This window comes from Neophocaena asiaeorientalis, unplaced genomic scaffold, assembly GCF_003031525.2.
Source record: "Neophocaena asiaeorientalis asiaeorientalis breed wild unplaced genomic scaffold, Neophocaena_asiaeorientalis_V1.1 scaffold134, whole genome shotgun sequence".
Classification (NCBI taxonomy): domain Eukaryota; kingdom Metazoa; phylum Chordata; class Mammalia; order Artiodactyla; family Phocoenidae; genus Neophocaena; species Neophocaena asiaeorientalis.
In genome coordinates, this window is record NW_020185339.1 from 32,906,098 (window position 1) to 32,927,918 (window position 21,821).

Sequence of the window (21,821 nt, forward strand, 5' to 3'; positions counted from 1 at the left end):
AAAAGTAACAAGGAAAATGAAACTAGCCATTAAAATAACACATGATAAAGATGAATATAGGGAAGTAAAGGATTCTATGAAATGCCTACACAGAAAAGGCTTTTTGAGGAAATTCCGTAAATACAGAAAGAATGGGAAATCTTATTTTTTTAAAAAAAGAACCACAATTCTAGAAAGATGATTCTATTATTATCTTCCAGTATAATTTATAATGATTATCGTAAAAATCTACTACTCTTTCAGAAGACAGTGTGCTCTGAAGAATACTTTTAAAAGAACCCACCTATGTTGTATAAAACAAGAGAGAACTAAAGTGCTTCTTTTTAACAATTATCTATTTACTGCAATTTCAGTGATTTGTAGAATTGTTATATTAGTATTTAGAAGGATGCAATTTTAAGAGTGTGATTATATCTGAGCAGGTTCCATTTTTCTGTGCTGGGGACAAAGAAAAGAAGCATTTCAACGTGGACAAAGCCACAGCAGTGGGTTTACAATTATGCTGAAGTATAATGTTCATATTTGAAAATGTGAATAAATAACTTTGCACTGTTTCACTACTTCTTAGGCTGTGTAATCTACAAATACGTGCCTTATAAACTGCATTCATACAAAGTGTAAACTGTTTTGCTCATCCATTTACCTCAGAGGTGTAGACATTTAATCACCAGATAATGTACAAGGGTACCACTTTCCTTGTCCATATCATCATTCCTAATGTGCCTGAAAATTTGTCTTTCTCTGAGAATAAAGCCCAGTATCTTTTTTCCAGGTAAGAATATTGTATTTTCATGCCCACATTTCCCTTTACTTAAAGCTTTTATTTCTGGATTATCTTTATGCTTGGTGAGGATTTTTTGAACTTGTATGACCCCAAAAAATGTTTATAGGGTAACATCTTTTGAGTATTATGTTCAAGCCAAATACTATAAATTCTAAACTTAAATCAAGGAAAAGTATGAAAATGAAATGAATCTATTTCAACTCAAGAAGTGGTTACTGAATCTATGCACAGGTACCTTGAGGTACTTTACCAGGCACCTGCTGTGAAGAAATATAAAGGAGGTATGATCACTGCTCTCAGCTTGTAGTCGAGATAAAATATGTACAGTAACAACTGTCATACAAGATAGAATGTAGTAAGTTTTTCAATAGAGGAGAAAGCTGCAAAGTTGAAAATGATGAATACATAAGAAAAGTATGAATTCAGAGCCATAATGAAACAAAGAGAGGAATTATTTCCTGTTGGGATCAAGAAAGGATTGAATATCTAGCATTGTTTCAGGACTTAAGTATGATGTGATTATTGGCTCATTGAGATAGGGAAAGAGAGTTCCAGCAAAGGAAGTAGCTTTAAATGCCTTTCTAATAAGTTTGAACTTGAGTCTGAAAGTCTATTTTTGACAAAGGGAATGATGAAAGTGTATCTCCACCAAATCTATATTTTGGCCCAGTCCTATTTTCTGAATTCCAGACCCACATATCCAGTTGGACAGCTCTACCTAGAAGCCCAGAGGAAAGTGTATTTCAACATATCAAACTAACTCATGTCTTTGCTCATCCCTGCCACCTACTTCCACTCCCCAGCAAAATCTTGCTCTTCTTTGTATAAATATCATCAACCAAATTTTCCAAGCAGGACATCTAATCATTCATGACCCTTCTCTCTCCCTAGTCTTTGAAGCCAACAAATCACTAAGAAGTTGCTTTATCTTTGTTGTTTCTATCTTGGAAGATTTTAGCTTTGTTGTTTCTTTCTATGCATCCCCACTGCTACTACTCAATACAGCATTATGCCTAAGAGCACAGACTTGGAGCCTGACAGCTTGGGTTCCCATCTGGGCTGTATACCTTACTAGCTGTGGGACCCTGAGAAAGTTATTCAACATGTCTAGACCTTAATTTCCTGATCTATACAATGGAGATAATGATGGTACCTTTCATGGTTGTTGTGAGTCATTATATGAAATGAGTCATTATATGAAAGTACTTAGAATTTGATACATACCAACCACTATATAAGTGTTTCCTTTTATTATATGACCATCACTTTCCTGGAATACTGAACAGTCTATTAATCAGTCTCCTAGCTTCAATTTCTAATCCATTTAAATCCCTTTTCCACAGTGAAGCCAAAGGACCCTTTCAAAAATGCATATCTGATTATGATTTTTTTTATTATGATTTTTTTTGTTTTGCAATTCCCTAAAATGACATTTTATTGTCTTTAAGATAAGGTTCAGATTTCTTACAACATGACTTCTAACTGATCCTGGAGAACCTCTTCAGCTGCCTGTCTACCCACTCTGCTCTCCCTAGATATTCAAGTCATACCAATACTTCTGATCCTCTAACACATCTTGATGGCTCTGAACATTGGGACTCAAACACACCCTTACCTCTGACTAGACCAGTCTTTACCTCCTCTTTGCTTGGCTAAATCTTATTCATAATGTAACTGCCACACCTGGAGAATGTGTATGCGGGCAGAAGAAAGACCCAAAAAGAGCTACCAGTGTGATAGGAAGCAAGTAAAGGAAATTTATCAGGGAGAGGGAAGGACCTGTGTCAAAAGCTGCTGCTAGCTCAAGTTCGATGGGAACTGAGACTTGACCACTGGCTTCAGCAACATTATTTCTCCAGTCACTCACTAAAGCACTTACCAGTATTTTTTTTTAATTTTATTTTACTTATTTTTTTATACAGCAGGTTATTAGTTATCCATTTTATACATATTAGTGTATATATATCAATCCCAATCTCCCAGTTCATCCCCCCACCCCCACCTGCCACTTCCCCCCTTGGTATCCATACGTTTCTTCTCTATATCTGTGTCTGCCCTGCACACTGGTTCATCTGTACCATTTTTCTAGCTTCCACATATATGCGTTAATATATGATATGTGTTTCTCTCTTTCTGACTTACTTCACTCCGTATGACAGACTCTAGATCCATCCACGTCTCTACAAATGACCCAATTACATTCCTTTTTATGGCTCAGTAATCTTCGATGGTATATATGTACCACAACTTCTTTGTCCATTTGTCTGTCAATGGGCATTTAGGTTGCTTCCATATCCTGGCTATTGTAAATAGAGTTGCAGTGAACACTGGTCGGGGGGGGGGGGGCATGTGTCTTTTTGAATTATGGTTTTCTCTGGGTATATGCCCAATAGTGGGATGCTGGGTCACATGGTAATTCTATTTTTAGTTTTATAAGGAACCTCCATACTGTTCCCAATAGTGGCTGTATCAATTTACATTCCCACCAACAGTACAGAGGATTCCCTTTTCTCCACACCCTCTCCAGCATTTGTTTGTAGATTTTCTGATGATGCCCATTCTAACTAGTGTGAGGTGATACCTCATTGTAGTTTTGATTTGCATTTCTCTAATAATTAGTGATGTTGAGCAGCTTTTCATGTGCTTCTTGGCCATCTGTATGTCTTTTTTGGAGAAATGTCTATTTAGGTCTTCTGCCCATTCTCGGATTGGGTTGTTTGTTTTTTTAATATTGAGCTGCATGAGCTGTTTATATATTTTGGAGATTAACCCTTTGTCAAGTTGCTTCATTTGGAAATATATTCTCCCATTCTGAGGGCTGTCTTTTCGTCTTGTTTGTAGTTTCCTTTGCTTTGCAAAAGATTTTAAGTTTAATTAGGTCCCATTTGTTTTTTGTTTTTATTTCCATTACTCTAGGAGGTAGATCAAGAAAGATCTTGCTGTGATTTATGTCGAAGAGTGTTCTTCCTGTTTTCCTCTAAGAGTTTTATAGTGTCCGGTCTTACATTTAGTTCTCTAATCCATTTTGAGTTTACTTTTGCATATGGTGTTAGGTAGTGTTCTAATTTCATTCTTTTATGTGTAGCTGTCCAGTTTTCCCAGCACCACGTATTGAAGAGACTGTCTTTTCTCCATTGTGTATCCTTGCCTCCTTTGTCATAGATTAGTTGACCATAAGTGCGTGGGTTTATCTCTGGGCTTTCTATCCTGTTCCATTGATCTGTATTTCTGTTTTTGTGCCAGTACCATATTGTCTTGATTATTGTAGCCCTGTAGTATAGTCTGAAGTCAGGGAGTCTGATTCCTCCAGCTCCATTTTTTTCCCTCAAGACTGCTTTGGCTGTTCAGGGTCTTTTGTGTCTCCATACAAATGTTAAGATTTTTTTTTGTTATAGTTGTGTAAAAAATGCCATTGGTAATTTGATAGGGATTGCATTGAATCTGTAGATTGCTTTCGGAAGTATGGTCATTTTCAAAATATTGATTCCTCCAATCCAAGAACATGGTATATTTCTCTGTTTATATCATCTTTAATTTCTTTCATCAGTGTCTTATAATTTTATGCATACAGGTCTTCTTTCTGCCTAGGTAGATTTATTCCTAGGTATTTTATTCTTTTGGTTGCGATGGTAAATAGGAGTGTTTCCTTAATTTCTCTTTCAGATTTTTCATCATTAGTGTATAGGAATGCAAGAGATTTCTGTGCTTTAATTTTGTATCCTGCAACTTTACCAAATTCATTGATTAGCTCTAGTAGTTTTCTGGTGGCATCTTTAGGATTCTGTATGTATAGTGTCATCTCATCTGCAAACAGTGACGCCTTTACTTCTTCTTTTCCAATTTGTATTCCTTTTATTTCTTTTTCTTCTCTGATTGCCATGGCTAGGATTTCCAAAACTATGTTGAATAGTGGTGTGAGTGGATATCCTAGTCTTGTTCCTCATCTTAGAGGAAATGCTTTCAGTTTTCCAGCTTTGAGAATAATGTTTGCTGTGGGCTTGTCATATATGGCCTTTATTATGTTGAGGTAGGTTCCCTCTATGCCCACTTTCTGGAGAGTTTTTATCATAATTGGGTGTTGAATTTTGTCAAAAACTTTTCCTTCATTTATTGAAATGATCATATGGATTTTATTCTTCAATTTGTTAATACGGTATACCACATTGATTGATTTGTGTATGTTGAAGGATCCTTGCATCGCTGGGATAAATCCCACTTGAGCATGGTTTATGATCCTTTTAATGTTGGATTCTGTTTGCTAGTATTTTGTTGAGGATTTTTGCATCTATATTCAACAGTGATATTGGTCTGTAATTTTCTTTTCTTGTAGTAACTTTGTCTGGTTTGGGTATCAGGGTGATGGTGGCCTATATTTCTATAGAATGAGTTTGGGAGTGTTCTTTCCTCTGCAATTATTGGAAGAGTTTGAGAATGCAATTTTTGGAAGAGTTTGAGAATGATGGGTCTTAGCTCTTCTCTAAATGTTTGATAGAATTCACCTGTGAAGCCATACTGTCCTGGACTTTTCTTTGTGGGAAGACTCTTAATCACAGTTTCAATTTCATTATTATGATTGGTCTGTTCATATTTTCTATTTCTTCCTGGTTCAGTCTTGGAAGGTTATACCTTTCTAAGAATTTGTCCATTTCTTCCAGGTTGTCCATTTTATTGGCATAGAGTTGCTTGTAGTAGTCTCTTAGGATGCTTTGTATTTCTGTGGTGTCTGTTGTAACTTCTCCTTTTTCATTTCTGATTTTATTGATTTGAGTCCTCTCTCTCTTTTTCTTGATGAGTCAGGCTAATGGTTTATCAATTTTGTTTATCTTCTCAAAGAACCAACTTTTAGTTTTATTGATCTTTGCTATTTATTTCTATTTCATTTATTTCTTGTCTGATCTTCATGATTTCTTTCCTTCTACTAAGTTTGTGTTTTGTTTGTTCTTCTTTCTCTAGTTCCTTTACATGTAATTATAGATTGTTTATTTGAGATGTTTGTTGTTTCTTCAGGTAGGATTGTATTACTATAAACTTCCCTCTTAGAACTGCTTTTGTGGCATCCCATAGGTTATGGATCATCGTGTTTTCATTGTCAGTTGTCTCTTGGTACTTTTGCTTTCCTCTTTTTTTTTTAATTTATTTTTTCACACAGCAGGTTCTTATTAGTCATCCATTTTATACCCAGCAGTGTATACATGTCAATCACAATCTCCCAATTCTTCACACCGTCACCACGCCCCACCTCCGCTATCCCCCCTTGGTGTCCATACGTTTATTCTCTACCTCTGTGTCTCAATTTATGCCCTAAAAACAGGTTTATCTGTACCATTTTCTAGGCTCCAAACATGTGTTAATATGCAATATCTGTTTTTCTCTTTCTGACAAACTTCACTCTGTATGACAGTCTCCAGATGCATCCACGTCTCTACAAATGACCCAACTCCGTTCCTTTTTTTTCTTTTCAACATCTTTATGGGAATATAATTGCTTTACAATGGTATGTCAGTTTCTGCTTTATAAAAAAGTGAATCAGTTATACATATACATATGTCCCCATATCTCTTCCCTCTCCATCTCCCTCCATCCCACCCTCCCTATCTGACCCCTCTAGCTGGTCAAAAAGCACTGAGCTGATCTCCCTGTGTTATGCAATTGCTTCCCACTAGCTATCTATTTTACATTTGGTAGTGTATATATGTCCATGCCACTCTCTCACTTTTTCCCAGCATACCCTTCCCCCTCCCCGTATCCTCAAGTCCATTCTCTAGTGGGTCTGTGTCTTTATTACCATCTTGCCCTTAGGTTCTTCATGACATTTTCTTTCTTTTTTTAAGATTCAATATATATTTGTGTTAGCATATGGTATTTGTTGTCCTCTTTCTGACTTACTTCACTCTGTATGACAGACTCTAGGTCCATCCACCTCACTATAAATAACTCAATTCCGTTTGTTTTTATGGCTGAGTAATATTCCATTGTATATATGTGCCACATCTTCTTTATCCATTCATCTGTCGATGGACACTTAGGTTGCTTCCATGTCCTGGCTATTGTAAATAGAGCTACAATGAACATTTTGGTACATGACTCTTTGAATTATGGTTTTCTCAGTGAATATGCCCAGTAGTGATATTGCTGGGTGGTATGATACTTCTATTTTTATTTTTTAAGGAACATCCATACTGTTTTCCATAGTCACTGTATCAATTTACATTCCACCAACAGTGCAAGAGGGTTCCCTTTTCTCCACACCCTCTCCAGCATTTGTTGTTTGTAGATTTTTTGATGATGGCCATTCTGACCGGTGTGAGATGATATCTCATTGTAGTTTTCATTTGCATTTCTGTAATCATTAATGATGTTGAGCATTCCTTCATGTGTTTGTTGGTAATCTGTATATCTTCTTTGGAGAAATATCTACTTAGGTCTTCTGCCCATTTTGGGATTGGGTTGTTTGTCTTTTTAATATTGAGCTGCATGAGCTGCTTGTAAATTTTCGAGATTAATCCTTTGTCAGTTGCTTCATTGCAAATATTTTCTCCCATTCTGAGGGTTGTCTTTTGGTTTTGATTATGGTTTCCTTTGCTGTGCAAAAGCTTTTAAGTTTTATTAGGTCCCATATGTTTTTGTTTGTTTGTTTTTATTTCCATTTCTCAGGGAGGTGGGTCAAAAAGGATCTTGCTGTGATTTATGGCATAGAGTGTTCTGCCTATGTTTTCCTCTAAGAGTTAGATAGTGTCTGGCCTTACATTTAGGTCTCTAATCCATTTTGAGTTTATTTTTGTGTATGGTGTTAGGGAGTGTGATAATTTCATTCTTTACATGTTGCTGTCCAGTTCTCCAAGCACCACTTATTGAAGAGGCTGTCTTTTCTCCACTGTATATTCTTGCCTCCTTTATCAAAGATAAGGTGACCATATGTGCCTGGGTTTATCTCTGGGCTTTCTATCCTGTTCTGGCTTTGTGCCATTACCATACTGTACTGATTAGTATAGCTTTGTAGTATAGTCTGAATTCAGGGAGCCTGATTCCTCCAGCTCTGTTTTTCTTTCTCCAGATTGCTTTGGCTATTCAGGGTCTTTTTGCGTTTCCATACAAATTGTGAAAATTTTTGTTCTAGCTCTGTGAAAAATGCCATTGGTAGTTTGATTGGTAGGGATTGCATTGAATCGGTAGGTTGCTTTGGGCAGTAGAGTCATTTTCACAATGTTGATTCTTCCAATCCAAGAACATGGTATATCTCTCCATCTCTTTGTATCATCTTTAGTTTCTTTCATCAGTGTCTTATAGTTTTCTGCATACAGGTCTTTTGTCTCCTTAGGTAGGTTTATTCCCAGACATTTTATTCTTTTTGTTGCAGTTGTAAATAGGATTGTTTTCTTAATTTCACTTTCAGATTTTTCATCATTAGTGTTTAAGAATGCTAGAGGTTTCTGTGCATTAATTTTGTATCCTGCTACTTTACCCAATTCATTGATTAGCTCTCGTAGTTTTCTGGTAGCATCTTTAGGATTCTCTATGTATAATATCATGTCATCTGCAAACAGTGACAGCTTTACTTCTTCTTTTCCGATTTGGATTCCTTTTATTTCTTTTTCTTCTCTTGTTGCTATGGCTAAAACTTCCAATACTCTGTTGAATAGTAGTGGTGAGAGTGAGCAACCTTGTCTTGTTCCTGATCTTAGTGGAAATGGTTTCAGTTTTTCACCATTGAGGATGATCTTGGCTGTGGGTTTGTCATATATGGCCTTTATTATGTTGAGGAAAGTTCCCTCTATGCCTACTTTCTGTAGGGTTTTTATCATAAATGGGTGTTGAATTTTGTTGAAAGCTTTCTCTGCATTGATTGAGATGATTGTATGGTTTTTCTCCTTCAGTTTGTTAATATGGTGTATCATATTGGTTGATTTGCGTATACTGAAGAATCCTTGCATTCCTGGGATAAACCCCACTTGATCATGGTGTATGATCCTTTTCATGTGCTGTTGGATTCTGTTTGCTAATATTTTGTTGAGTATTTTTGCATCTATGTTCATCAGTGATATTGGCCTGTAGTTTTCTTTCTTTGTGACATCTTTGTCTGGTTTTGGTATCAGGATGATGGTGGCCTCACAGCATGAGTTTGGGAGTATTACTCCCTCTGCTATATTTTGGAAGAATTCAGGAAAGATAGGTGTTAGCTCTTCTCTAAATGTTTGATAGAATTCGCCTGTGAAGCCATCTTGTCCTGGCTTTTGTTTGTTGGAAGATTTTTAGTCACAGATTCAATTTCAGTACTTGTGATTTGTCTGTTCATATTTTCTATTTATTCCTGATTCAGTCTCAGCAGATTGTGCATTTCTAAGAATTTGTCCATTTGTTCCAGGTTGTCCATTTTATTGGTCTAGAGTTGCTTATAGTAATCTCTCATGCTCCTTTTATTTCTGCAGTGTCAGTTGTTACTTCTCCTTTTTCATTTCTAATTTGATTGATTTGAGTCTTCTCCCTTTTTTTCTTGATGAATCTGGATAATGGTTTATCAATTTTGTTTCCCTTCTCAAGGAACCAGCTTTTAGTTTTATTATCTTTGCTATTGTTTCCTTCATTTCTTTTTCATTTATTTCTGATCTGATTTTATGATTTCTCTCCTGCTATCTTTGGGGGTTTTTTGTTCTTCTTTCTCTAATTGCTTTAGGTGTAAGTTTAGGTTGTTTATTTGAGATGTTTCCTGTTTCTTAAGGTAGGATTGTATTGCTATAAACTTCTCTCTTTGAACTGCTTTGGCTGCATCCTGTAGGTTTCGGGTCATCGTGTTTTCATTGTCATTTGTTTCTAGGTATTTTTTATTTCCTCTTTGATTTCTTCAGTGATCTCTTGGTTATCAAGTAGTGTATTGTTCAGCCTCCATGAGTTTGTATTTTTTACAGATTTTTTCCTGTGAGTCATATCTAGTCTCATGGCGTTGTAGTCGGAAAAGATACTTGATACAGTTTCAAATTTCTTAAGTTTACCAAGGCTTGATTTGTGAACCAAGATATGATCTATCCTGGGGAATGTTCCATGAGCACTTGAGAAGAATGTGTATTCTGTTGTTTTTGGATGGAATGTCCCATAAATATCAATTAAGTCCATCTTGTTTAATGTATCATTAAAGCTTGTTTTTCCTTATTTGTTTGCATTATGGATGATCTGTCCATTGGTGAAAGTGGGTTGTTAAAGTCCCCACTATGATTGTGTTACTATCGATTTCCCCTTTTATGGCTCTTAGTATTTGCCTTATGTATTGAGGTGCTCCTATGTTGGGTGCAAAAATATTTACAATTGTGATATGTTCTTCTTGGATCGATCCCTTGATCATTATGTAGTGTCCTTCTTTGTCTGTTGTAATTGTCTTTGTTTTAAAGTCTATTTTGTCTGATATGAGAATTGCTATTCCAGTTTTCTTTTGATTACCATTTTCATGGAATATCTTTTTCCATCTCGTCACTTTCAGTCTGTATGTGTCCCTAGGTCTGAAGTGGGTCTTTTGTAGACAGCATATGTACGGGTCCTGTTTTTGTATCCATTCAGCCCGTCTGTGTCTTCTGGTTGGAGCATTTAATCCTTTCACGTTTAAGGTAATTATCGACATGTATGTTCCTATTCCCATTTTCTTAATTGTTTTGGGTTTGTTATTGTAGGTCTTTCCCTTCTCTTGTCCTTCCTGCCTAGAGAAATTCCTTTAGCATTTGTTGTAAAGCTGATTTGGTGGTACTGAATTCTGTTAGCTTTCGCTTGTCTGTAAAGGTTTTAATTTCTCCCTCAAATCTGAATGAGATCCTTCCTGGGTAGAGTAATCTTCGTTGTAGGTTTTTCTCCTTCATCGCTTTAAATATGTCATGCCACTCCCTTCTGGGTTGCAGAGTTTCTGCTGAGAGATCAGCTGTTAACCTTATGGGGATTCCCTTGTATGTTATTTGTTTTTTTTCCCTTGCTGCTTTTAATATGTTTTCTTTGTATTTAATTTTTGATAGTTTGATTTATATGTGTCTTGGCGTGTTTCTGCTTGGATTTATCCTGTATGGGACTCTCTGTGCTTCCTGGACTTGACTATTTCCTTTCCCATATTAGGAAATTTTCAACTATAATCTCTTCAAATATTTTCTCAGACCCTTTGTTTTTCTCTTCTTCTTTTGGGACCCCTATAGTTCGAATGTTGGTGCGTTTAATGTTGTTCCAGAGGTCTCTGAAACTGTCCTCAATTTTTTTTATTCTTTTTTCTTTATTGTGCTCTGCAGTAGTTATTTCCACTATTTTATCTTCCAGGTCACCTATCCGTTCCTCTGCCTCAATTATTCTGCTACTGATCCCTTCTGGAGAGTTTTTAATTTCATTTATTGTGTCGTTCATCAGTGTTTGTTCGCTCTTTAGTTCTTCTAGGTCCTTGCTAAACGTTTCTTGTATTTTCTCCATTCTATTTCCAAGATTTTGGATTATCTTTAGTATCATTATTCTGAATTCTTTTTCAGGTAGACTGCCTATTTCCTCTTCATTTTTTAGGTCTGGTGGGTTTATGCCTTGCTTCTTCATCTGCTGTGTGTTTTTTTGTTTTCTGTTTTGGCTTAAGTTACTGTGTTTGGGGTCTTCTTTTCGCATGCTGCATGTTCGTAGTTCCTATTGTTTTTGGTGTCTGTCCCCAATGGCTAAGGTTGGTTCAGTGGCTTGTGTAGGCTTCCAGGTGGAGGGTACTAGTGCCTGTGTTCTGGTGTATGAGGTTGGATCTTGTCTTTCTGCTGGGCAGGTCCATGTCTGGTGGTGTGTTTTAGGGTGTCTGTGACCTTATTATGGTTTTAGGCAGCCTCTCTGCTAATGGATGGGGTTGTGTTCCTGTCTTGCTAGTTGTTTGGCATAGGGTGTCCAGCACTGTAGCTTGCTGGTCGTTGCATGGAGCTGGGTCTTGACGTTGAGATGGAGATCTCTGGGAGGTTTTTGCCATTTGATATTATATGGAGCTGGGTGGTGTCCTGTAGACCAGTGTCCTGAACTTGGCTCTCTCACCTCAGAGGCACAGCCCTGATGCCTGGCTGGAGCACCAAGAGCCTGTCATCTGCATGGCATTCCAGAACTTGCCAACTTGTTATATTCTTCTATTCATCCTCCCTCTCTTCTTCTGCTAGTATTGGAGGGTCTCCTGAAGAAGTGGGGGGCAGCTGCGGCTCACTGCAGGGACAAAGAAACGGCCGGCGGCAGTTCTGGAGAGTACTCACCAATCTGAGCCCTCCTGGAGGCTGCCATTTTCTTACCTTCATTCCTTTTTCTGGCTGAGTAATATTCCATTGTATATATGTACCACATCATCTTTATCCATTCGTCTGTCAGTGGGCATTTAGTTTGCTTCCATGACCTGGCTATTGTAAATAGTGCTGCAATGAACATTGGGGTGCATGTGTCTTTTTGAATTATGGTTTTCTCTGGGTATGTGCCCAGTAGTGGGATTGCTGAGTCATATGGTAATTCTATTTTTAATTTTTTAAGGAACCTTCATACTGTTCTGCATAGGGGTGTATCAATTTACCTTCCCACCAACAGCACAAGAGTGTCCCCTTTTCTCCACACCCTCTCCACCATTTGTTGGTAGATTTTCTGATGATGCCCATTCTGACTGGTGTGAGGTGATACCTCATTGTAGTTTTGATTTGCAATTCTCTAATAATTAGTGATGTTGAGCAGCTTTTCATGTGTTTCTTGGCCATGTGTATGTCTTCTTTGGAGAAATGTTTTGTTTGTTCTTCTTTCTCTACTTCCTTTAGGTGTAAGATTAGATTGTTTATTTGAGCTGTTTGTTGTTTCTTGAGATAGGCTTGTATTGCTGTAAACTTCCCTCTTAGAACTGCTTTGGCTGCTTCCCATAGGTTTTGCATTGTCGTGTTTTCATTGTCATTTGTCTCTAGGTATTTTTTGATTTCCTCTTTGATTTCTTCAGTGATTTCTTGGTTATTTAGTAATGTATTGTTTAGCCTCCATGTGTTTGTTTTTTATGTTTTTTTTCTAGAGAATACGTCCACTTTATTTGGTTCAAAAATATTTTTATATATAACCATTATTATGAAATGCAGGATTGTCAAGAAAATGTAGGTGGTCATTAAGAATTTGTCAAATAGATTATTCTGTGCTGGGTTCGGTGATAGAAGTATCCCTTAATTGATTTTCCCCAAATTAAGATGAGCAGCTAACCCTGAGATCTTTGGCCCAGGAAGGAGTAGGTGAGGAATAGCCTGCTGTCTCAGATGCAGAATGCTTCTGGAAAGGACAGTGAAGAACTTGCTGGAGGAGATGGACCTCTGAAAAATCGTTCCTTTCTGCTTTTTGCACTGCGGATTCTTCCATCCAGTTCTTCAGCACATATCTAGGATTAAAAGTTGTCATTCTTTTTCTTCTTTCAGAATCTGAATCATTCATGTTACTCTTCAGTCTCCAAAGGTACTGGGACACCCAGGCAGGAAAGAGTTTGTGCTTTGAGATCATTTTCAGTGCCCAGAATTGCTGAGGAATGCTGAGCTCCTGTAACTGGCTTTGAGTGATCTCACTGAGCTGCCGAAATGTCATTGTAAAGTCAGCTTCTGTCTTTTCCATGAGATGTAAGAGAAATGCAATTAAATCATCATCACCCTTGCTTTTTCCAAGTAATTCCAATTTGGCTTTGAACAATTCTCTAAATCTTGTATCGTAAAGAATGGGATACCCTGAGCAGCAAGTTGCTTTTGCCTAGGATCCAGTAATGGGTTTAGAGCTTGTAACAACTTGTTTAAATTAAACATTCCAATATTAGCCTGATATCCTATTTTTATCTTCTTTCATCATCAGATGTGTTTGGTACAAAATCTGGATTATAGGCCTCCATAAAATCAAATGGACCATAGTCAATTGTAATGGGTAACAAACTGAAGTTATCAGTATTACAAACACCATGAGCAAAACCAACAGACATCCACAAGACAATAGGCTGTGCCGTCTCAGATACCACAGTAGAAAAAAAAATCCAAATATCTGTTAGGTTCCTTGACATCTACTGAGGGGAAATGTTCCTGTATGATGAAGTCTAATAACATCCTTAGTAAATCCAATTCACCATAATGAGCCAAAATTTCTAACGATCCAATTCTAAACCATGATTTTGCAACACGCAGTACTACTGCACCTCGTTCTTTCACAACGTTTCCATTGTAAAATTGATCTCTCCATACTGCATCATCACTTACAACCAGACTTGCAGCTCTGCTAGTGGGAATTCTGAGATAGTACATAGCCTCACTACACAAAAATTCTCTCATGGAGGAACGAAGCACAGCTCTGCCATCGCCGTTTTGGGAGTATGGGGTTTTTTCTGAGCCTTTTAATTGGAGCTCCCACTTTTCACCCTGCCTGTTCATGTAAATTCCAATAAGATGGGCTCTTCCATCGCCGAGCTGATCTACCCATATCCCAAACTGGTGGCCCCCATATCTGTGAGCCAGTGGAATGGATCCAAGTACTATCTTTTCACCACTTACAAGCTGGATAAAAATCATCTGTTTCTGAGATAGATAAATCAAGGTCCAAAATATCTTCTAGCACTTGCTTTGAAACTGCTACAAGATGTACTCTTGATTTGAAAGGAGTGGGGAAGGCAATTGAAAAAACACAGTTTTTCACTTAACGCACATCATTTTCTTTAACAGGATCAATTGGCAACACAGCTATAAGTTTTTCAGAGGAGAGCGTCCAAAAGTCGGGAGACGAGGCTAATCTAACTTCTCTTTCACAATAGCCCTGCTCGGGGTTTGACTTGTTACTGTAAAGATGCAAAAGGCTGGCACTTCCTTCAAGGCCAGGTCGCCATAAGGAGCAGACGACGGCGTGGCAGTTAACACCCGAGAGAAGCAGCTGTGGAAACTGGAGCCTCCGGATTAGGCAGCAAAACGGGAACCCGATCCTTTGCGTCCTACTTCTGCCTAATTACGCAGAAGGAAAGTTCGTGATTGTTCGTCGGGCACCCTGGGGCATTTCTAGATGACAGCCGGTCTAACACGGGTGCATTTTTGTGGAGATTGCCGGAGGCACCAGCTGGGCGGGGTTGGGGGAGGCCGCTCCCCATGAGGAAGATCACGCTGGTTTCTCCCGAGCCAGCGGTGGGTGGGCGGGGTTACGAGGGGGTCCAGCCACCGCACCACCGCTCAGCTCCCTGCAGCCGCTCCTCCTCCTGCCGGGCGGGAAGCGCCCTCGGGAGGTTTATTTTTTATGTTTTTTCCCCTGTAACTGATTTCTAACCTCATAGCGTTGTGGTAAAAAAAGATGCTTGTTATGATTTCAATTTTCTTAAATTTACTGAGGCTTGATTTGTAATCCAAGATGTGATCTATCCTAGAGAATGTTCCGTGCACACTTGAGAAGAAAGTGTAATCTGTTGTTTTTGGATGGAATGTCCTATAAATATCAGTTAAATCTATCTGGTCTATTGTGTCATTTAAAGCTTGTGTTTCCTTATTAATTTTCTGTTTGGATGATCTGTCCATTGGTGTAGTGAGGTGTTAAAGTCCCCCACTATTATTGTGTTACTGTCGATTTCCTCTTATATAGCTGTTAGCAGTTGTCTTATGTATTGAGGTGCTCCTATGTCGGGTGCATATATATTTATAATTGTTATATCTTCTTCTTGGATCGATCCCTTGATCATTATGTAGTGTCCTTCCTTGTCTCTTGTAACATTCCTTATTTTAAAGTCTGTTTTATGTGATATGAGTATTGCTACTCCAGCTTTCTTTTGATTTCCATTTGCATGGATATCTTTTTCCATTCCCTCAATTTCAGTCTGTATGTGTCCCTAGGTCTGAAGTGGGTCTCTTGTAGACAGCATATATGTACATCTTGGTTTTGTATCCATTCAGTGAGCCTGTGTGTTTTGGTTGGAGCATTTAATCTATTCATGTTTAAGGTAATTATCGATATGTATGTTCCTATTACTATTTTTTTAATTGTTTTGGGTTTGTTTTCGTAGGTCCTTTTCTTCCCTTGTGTTTCCCACTTAGAGAAGTTCCTTTAGCATTTGTTGTAGGGCTGGTTTGGTGGTGTTGAATCTCTTAGCTTTTGCTTGTCTGTAAAGCATTTGATTTCTCCATCAAATCTGAATGAGATCCTTGCTGGGTAGTGTAATCTTGGCTGTAGGTTCTTCCCTTTCATCAGTTTAAATACATCATGCCACTCCCTTCTGGCTTGTAGAGTTTCTGCTGAGAAATCAGCTGTTAACCTTATGGGAGTTCCCTTTTATGTTATTTGTCGTTTTTCCCTTGCTGCTTTCAATAATTTTCCTTTGTCTTTAATTTTTGCCAATTTGATTACTATGTGTCTTGACATTTTTCTCCTTGGGTTTATCCTGTATGGGACTCTCTACACTTCCTGGACTTGAGTGGCTATTTCCTTTCCCATGTTAGGGAAGTTTTTGAGTATAATCTCTTCAAATATTTTCTCTGTTCCTTTCTCTCTCTCTTCTCCTTCTGGGACCCCTATAATGCGAATGTTGTTGTATTTAATGTTGTCCCAGAGGTCTCTTAGGCTGTCTTCATTTCTTTTCATTCTTTTTTTCTTTATTCTGTTCCGCAGCAGTGAATTCCACCATTCTGTCTTCCAGGTCACTTTTCTGTTCCTTTGACTCATTCTGCTATTGATTCCTTCTAGTGTATTTTTCTTTTCAGTTATTGTTATTGTTCATCTCTGTTTGTTCGTTTTTAATTCTTGTAGGTCTTTGTTAGACATTTCTTGCATCTTCTCTATCTTTGCGTCCACTCTTTTTCCGAGGTTCTGGATCATCTTTCCTATCATTATTCTGAATTCTGTTTTTGGAAGGTTGCTTTTCTCCACTTCATTTAGTTGTTTTTCTTGGTTTTTATCTTGTTCCTTCATCTGGTACATAGCCCTCTGCCTTTTCATCTTGTCTATCTTTCTGTGAATGTGATTTTTGTTCCACAGGCTGCAGGATTTTAGTACTTGCTTCTGCTGTCTCAGTATTTTTAAAGTTGGAATTTCTGTATACTATAGTAGATTTTTCAAAGTAGAATATATACTCTTTATGTATATATTATGTATATAATGCAGGAATCTTATATTGTGATAAAACTATATGTAAAAATGAATTCCAAAATTCCATACTATCATTCAATTGAGAAGTTTCTGCACTGGGAAACCCAGTATAGATAACAAGCAGGAAAGTTAAGTTCAAATTAATTCAAATCTCATAGGCTAGCAAAAGGTAATAGTCCATTATGATGTTTTTGCCTATATATTTCTCCAGGCATGACAAGTACATTCCAACCATTGTCGTAAGCAACTTTTTATTCTATTTCTTCATTGTTAATGTACTTTATTTAAGGGTACATATGTTCTTTGTACCTATATATCATCTTTTCTTTGTCTTCTGCATCAAATCCAAGGACACTGTCTGCCTTTAACCAAACAAACAAAGAAACCTGTTAGCAGAGCTTTTATTTTAAATGTAAGGCAAAATGAAATGATTGTAAAAGTCCAGCCATTGCCATTAACAGAATAGTGTCCTTATATTAGTGGATATTTAAAGGCTTAAATATATAAAAAATATATATAAATATAGTGGATATTAAAAGTGTAGTAAGAGGTATTTGTAAAGATTGTGATCAAAGAGACCAAACAACTATGGTTAATGTTTTTCTTGCTTACCATAATTGCTAATTACAAAAATACTTAATGGGAGACAAATATCAACTCATCAAAGATACCTTATTATTTGGATTAGACCAAATATAGACGTGTTTTACAAAATTCATTTCTATTACCAAGAGAAATTTTTTTCTGATCTGATATACATGTATGTGTATATATATATATATATATATATATATGTATTTTAAAAATTTTTAATATATCCTCATGCTGGCTAAGAGTTATTTTTTTGATCATAGTTTTTAATTATAAGCAGTATTATCCTTGACAAATCAAGCTATAATAAAGTTTACTGTAGTTATAATAGAAACCTTTTCAGCTGTCATCTCAGTTCATTGGTTTTATTGATATGGGAACTAATAAAAATCAAAGGACGTAGAGAGAAGTAATCATGTAACTTATTTTCAGGAAAACATATATGACAGAATTTAAGTATTTAAGAATTTAAATGTGACTAAAGTATAATCTTGACCAGTGCATGTCCCCAACAATGTTGAAATCAAACCGTTTAAGGAAGATAGTTACTATACTGTATAATTTTGAAGGGAAATCAGTGTACAGTTATTCTAGTTAAAAGCTATATATTCCATCTTCTCTCTAACCCACTTTTCCTGCTGTGATTTAATTCTTTATTTCTTGACCTTTACTCAGATGAAAAAGGAAATAACTCCTTACTGCCACTCGTACAATATCCCTGAAATGTATTTTGGCCTGTGACCTTTAAATGGTGCAGATAAATAAAATGAATCTCATATCTTCATATGGACCTGATCTGTGGGTCAACATATGTTTGCTTTTCATCTGTATGAAAATGCTTTGATTGTGATTGCCATGGAATAGGTGAGGTCAGGTGAAGAATGGGAAGCTGCCACCTGAGGCAGGAGATGAAACTATCTGAAATGGGAAAGTTAAGAACTGGGGGATTCTTTGTGCGAGAGGTGGTAATTGCTTATGGTCACTTGCCCTTCCGTGGGTGAGGAGCAGGGTGTAAGGACAGTGTGAAAATGCCTGGACTGTTAAGGGAAGAACACCTGGGCAGTACACTGGAAAGAGCTTACATATGGGTGACACAGCTGTGGGAACAGGGCTTGAAACTGAATAAAAATGCCTCAGGTCTTCCATGACATTTCATTTCCCACTAAGAAAGGATTTTCTGTAAGCACCATTTTAACACTGAGGATGATTTCCTCAATTTAAAAAAAATAGGCACTTTTAGAATTTCCACTGCCAAACTGTTTGTGTTTGAAACATTGAGTCCTATTTGTAACTTTCAAAAAATATAAATGTTTCATAAAGCCTAATGGTATTTACAGAGATATAAAAGTTAAAAATCTAGCCAAGGTTATTTGGTGTTTGAAACTAAGCATGATAATATTTTTGTGTGAAATCCCTAGACCATTAACATTGCTTTAGTCAGCATTAATAGGAAATGCATGCCAGTAAGATGAAAATTAATTTCCAGTTGAATGCTTTATGTTGGGAGACAACTTGCCTGATTGCAGTTGTTTGAAACGGAGCATATTCTAAGCACTTTGCCTGCTGCCTTTTCTTGGCTGTAGATATTGACGAGTGTGGGACCGGGAGGCACAGCTGTGCCAATGATACCATTTGCTTTAACTTGGATGGTGGATATGATTGCCGATGTCCTCATGGAAAGAATTGCACAGGGGACTGCATCCATGATGGAAAAGTTAAGCACAATGGTCAGATTTGGGTGTTGGAAAATGACAGGTGCTCTGTGTGCTCGTGTCAGGTTAGTATAAACAAAACATTGTAACCATTTTTATTGAGGTGTAATTTGCATATATTTCAAGTGTACAGCTTGATGAACTTAGACAAATGCATATGTCCATTTAACCATCACTCAATTAATAGAACATTTTTACCTACCCAAAATGTTGCCTCAGTCCTTTCTTAGTCCCATAGCCCTAGCCTCGAGCAAACACTGCTTCCAGTTTGTATAGATTAGATTTGTATTTTCTAGAGCCTCATATAAATGGAATCATATAACACAGTTGGCCTTCCGTATCTGCAGGGTCCCCATCCATGGATTCAACCAACTGTGGATTAAAAATATTTGGGGAAAAAAATTCCATAAAGTTCCAAAAAAGCAAAACTTTAATTCCCCCCACACTGGCAACTGTTTACATAATATTTACATTGTATTAGATGTTATAAGTAATCTAGAGATAATTTAAAGTAAACGGGAGGGTGTGCATAGGTTATGTGCAAATACTATGCCATTTAATATAAGGGACTTGAGCATCCATGGATTTTGGTATCCACGATACCAAGGGAAAACTGTCCATACTCTTTTGTGTCTGACGCCTTTCTCTCAGCATTATGTTTTGACATTCCTTTATATTCATTACACGTATCAGTAACCCATTCCTTTTTATTACTGAATAATATTCCATTGTATTGAAATACCACAATGTGTTTATTTATTCATATGGTAAAATTTTGTTTCTAACTATGCTAATGTTTCTATAGTCACAATATCATATTTGAATGAATGCATAAATGAAACCATAATGAATATGCTATGGCCTGTAAGTGAAAAATATCTATTTGGGTTATATTTCAGTTTTAGAGAGGTGTTCTATTATGTATACCCAGTTGATAATAGACATTTGAATTATAGTTAAATGAATAAAACCAAGGACTCAACTATTAGTAAAGAAATTGATAACAGCTTGTACAAATCATAAGGTTAAAATATTCTAGAAACTTAATAATATGTAAAACTTGTTGACTAGCTACCAAATATAAACATATAAGCCCTCACACAAAACAAAATTTAGTTAGTATTCAAAGTACTATATTAATAAACAAGTAAATGTATATTTATATATACATACACAATTTATTTACACATAAGAGCCATGCAGTGGTTATCATTTTAACTGGTTAGTTCTGAAAATTTTCTTTCCAGTCAAGTCATTTAAAGAGTAATGTGTGGAAAGAAAATTGGAAGTTCTCCAGCTTAAGTAATTTCTGGGTGTTAGCTACAAAATGGAATTTTAAAGAAAATCAGTTATATTGGGTAAACAGTGTGAGTTATCTCAACTTCCAAATCAACATCTGAGATTATAGATATAGTATGTAATATATATAAAATGTATATATGTGTGTGTATATACGCATGTGCACACACACAGATACACACATACATATGATGTTAGTATATTGAGAAGTGGAGGTTTTTGGTAACTGCTTTTTTCCCCTTGTCATACAGAATGGATTTGTAATGTGTCGACGGATGGTCTGTGACTGTGAGAATCCCACGGTTGATCTTTTCTGCTGCCCCGAATGTGACCCAAGGCTGAGCAGTCAGTGCCTCCATCAAAATGGGGAAACCTTGTACAACAGTGGTGACACCTGGGTCCAGAATTGCCAACAGTGCCGCTGCTTGGTAAGTTCAGCTACGTGAATTTCAGGGAAACGTTTAAACCCAGAATTGAAATCGTAAAACAACCTTGCCCTGCCCCCCTGCACCGATATTTGGTACCTGGCCATAGTGTTGGGAGTTACAAAAAGTGAACCTGGTTAGGATGATAAGGTGATGGTTATGCATTCAGGGCCTGAGAAGGAATATCTGGGGGTAGATGTGGTACACCATGTCATGTCAGGCTTTCAGGACTATCTCCAGAGCTCAAAAGAAGAAAAGGCTCTCCTGGCTTCTCAGCTTAGGTTTACTTAGAGACAGTTATGAACAGAATAATGGCATTCAAAAAACATCACTTTTTCCAGTAGACCTTTTGTTAATCCATTTCTATCAATTATGCTTAGATGTAAGAAAACAAAAACAAAAAAAACACACTTTTTTTTCTTTCTAAAGATTGTTACTGTCAATGCTGTTCTGGTGGGCACCCTGTTTTACACATAATATGGATATGCAATAAATACTAGAATCTTAGAATCGAATGTATATATTTATGAAACTTCTACTGGAAACAATAGGTTAAAAAGAAAATGAAGACTTGATAAAGAAAATGAAGACTTGATAAGGAAAATACCAATCATTTTTTCATTTAACCAAATTTCTTGTTTCTTTCTAGTGGTGTAAATAAAAAGGAAAATTGGTCTATATGTCTTTATAGAAGAAAGTTTCACAGATGCTACTTTTAAAGTTAGGACTAGTTTCCTTTCTATTTGTGTGAAGATATTTTTAAGGCAATGCTTTTTTGTTGCTTCCTTTTTATACTTTCAACCCAAAAATCAATTGAAAGAGCAAGGTCAGTTTCTGTACCTGAAGGCTGCTTTCATCTCCAAGACCCTGAGACTCAGAATTATGAAGAAAATAGGAAACAGGTGGGAACTAAATTTTAAAAAGGTCCAATTCACACAATTT

General features: G+C 36.8%; 1 protein-coding gene and 1 pseudogene across 2 annotated transcripts in view; one reads left to right on the forward strand and one right to left on the reverse strand.

The window, feature by feature from the left end:
* Positions 1-21,821, forward strand: part of NELL2 (neural EGFL like 2) — a 366,586-nt gene that overhangs the window by 328,331 nt on the left and 16,434 nt on the right. For both annotated transcript variants that reach the window (XM_024737158.1, XM_024737157.1), the window contains 2 exons: positions 19,027-19,220; positions 20,706-20,882. In XM_024737158.1, the coding sequence (XP_024592926.1) occupies positions 19,027-19,220; positions 20,706-20,882 (371 nt within the window). The remainder of the gene's footprint in view (positions 1-19,026; positions 19,221-20,705; positions 20,883-21,821) is intronic.
* Positions 12,836-14,782, reverse strand: LOC112394373 (UPF0061 protein ETA_18310-like; annotated as a pseudogene).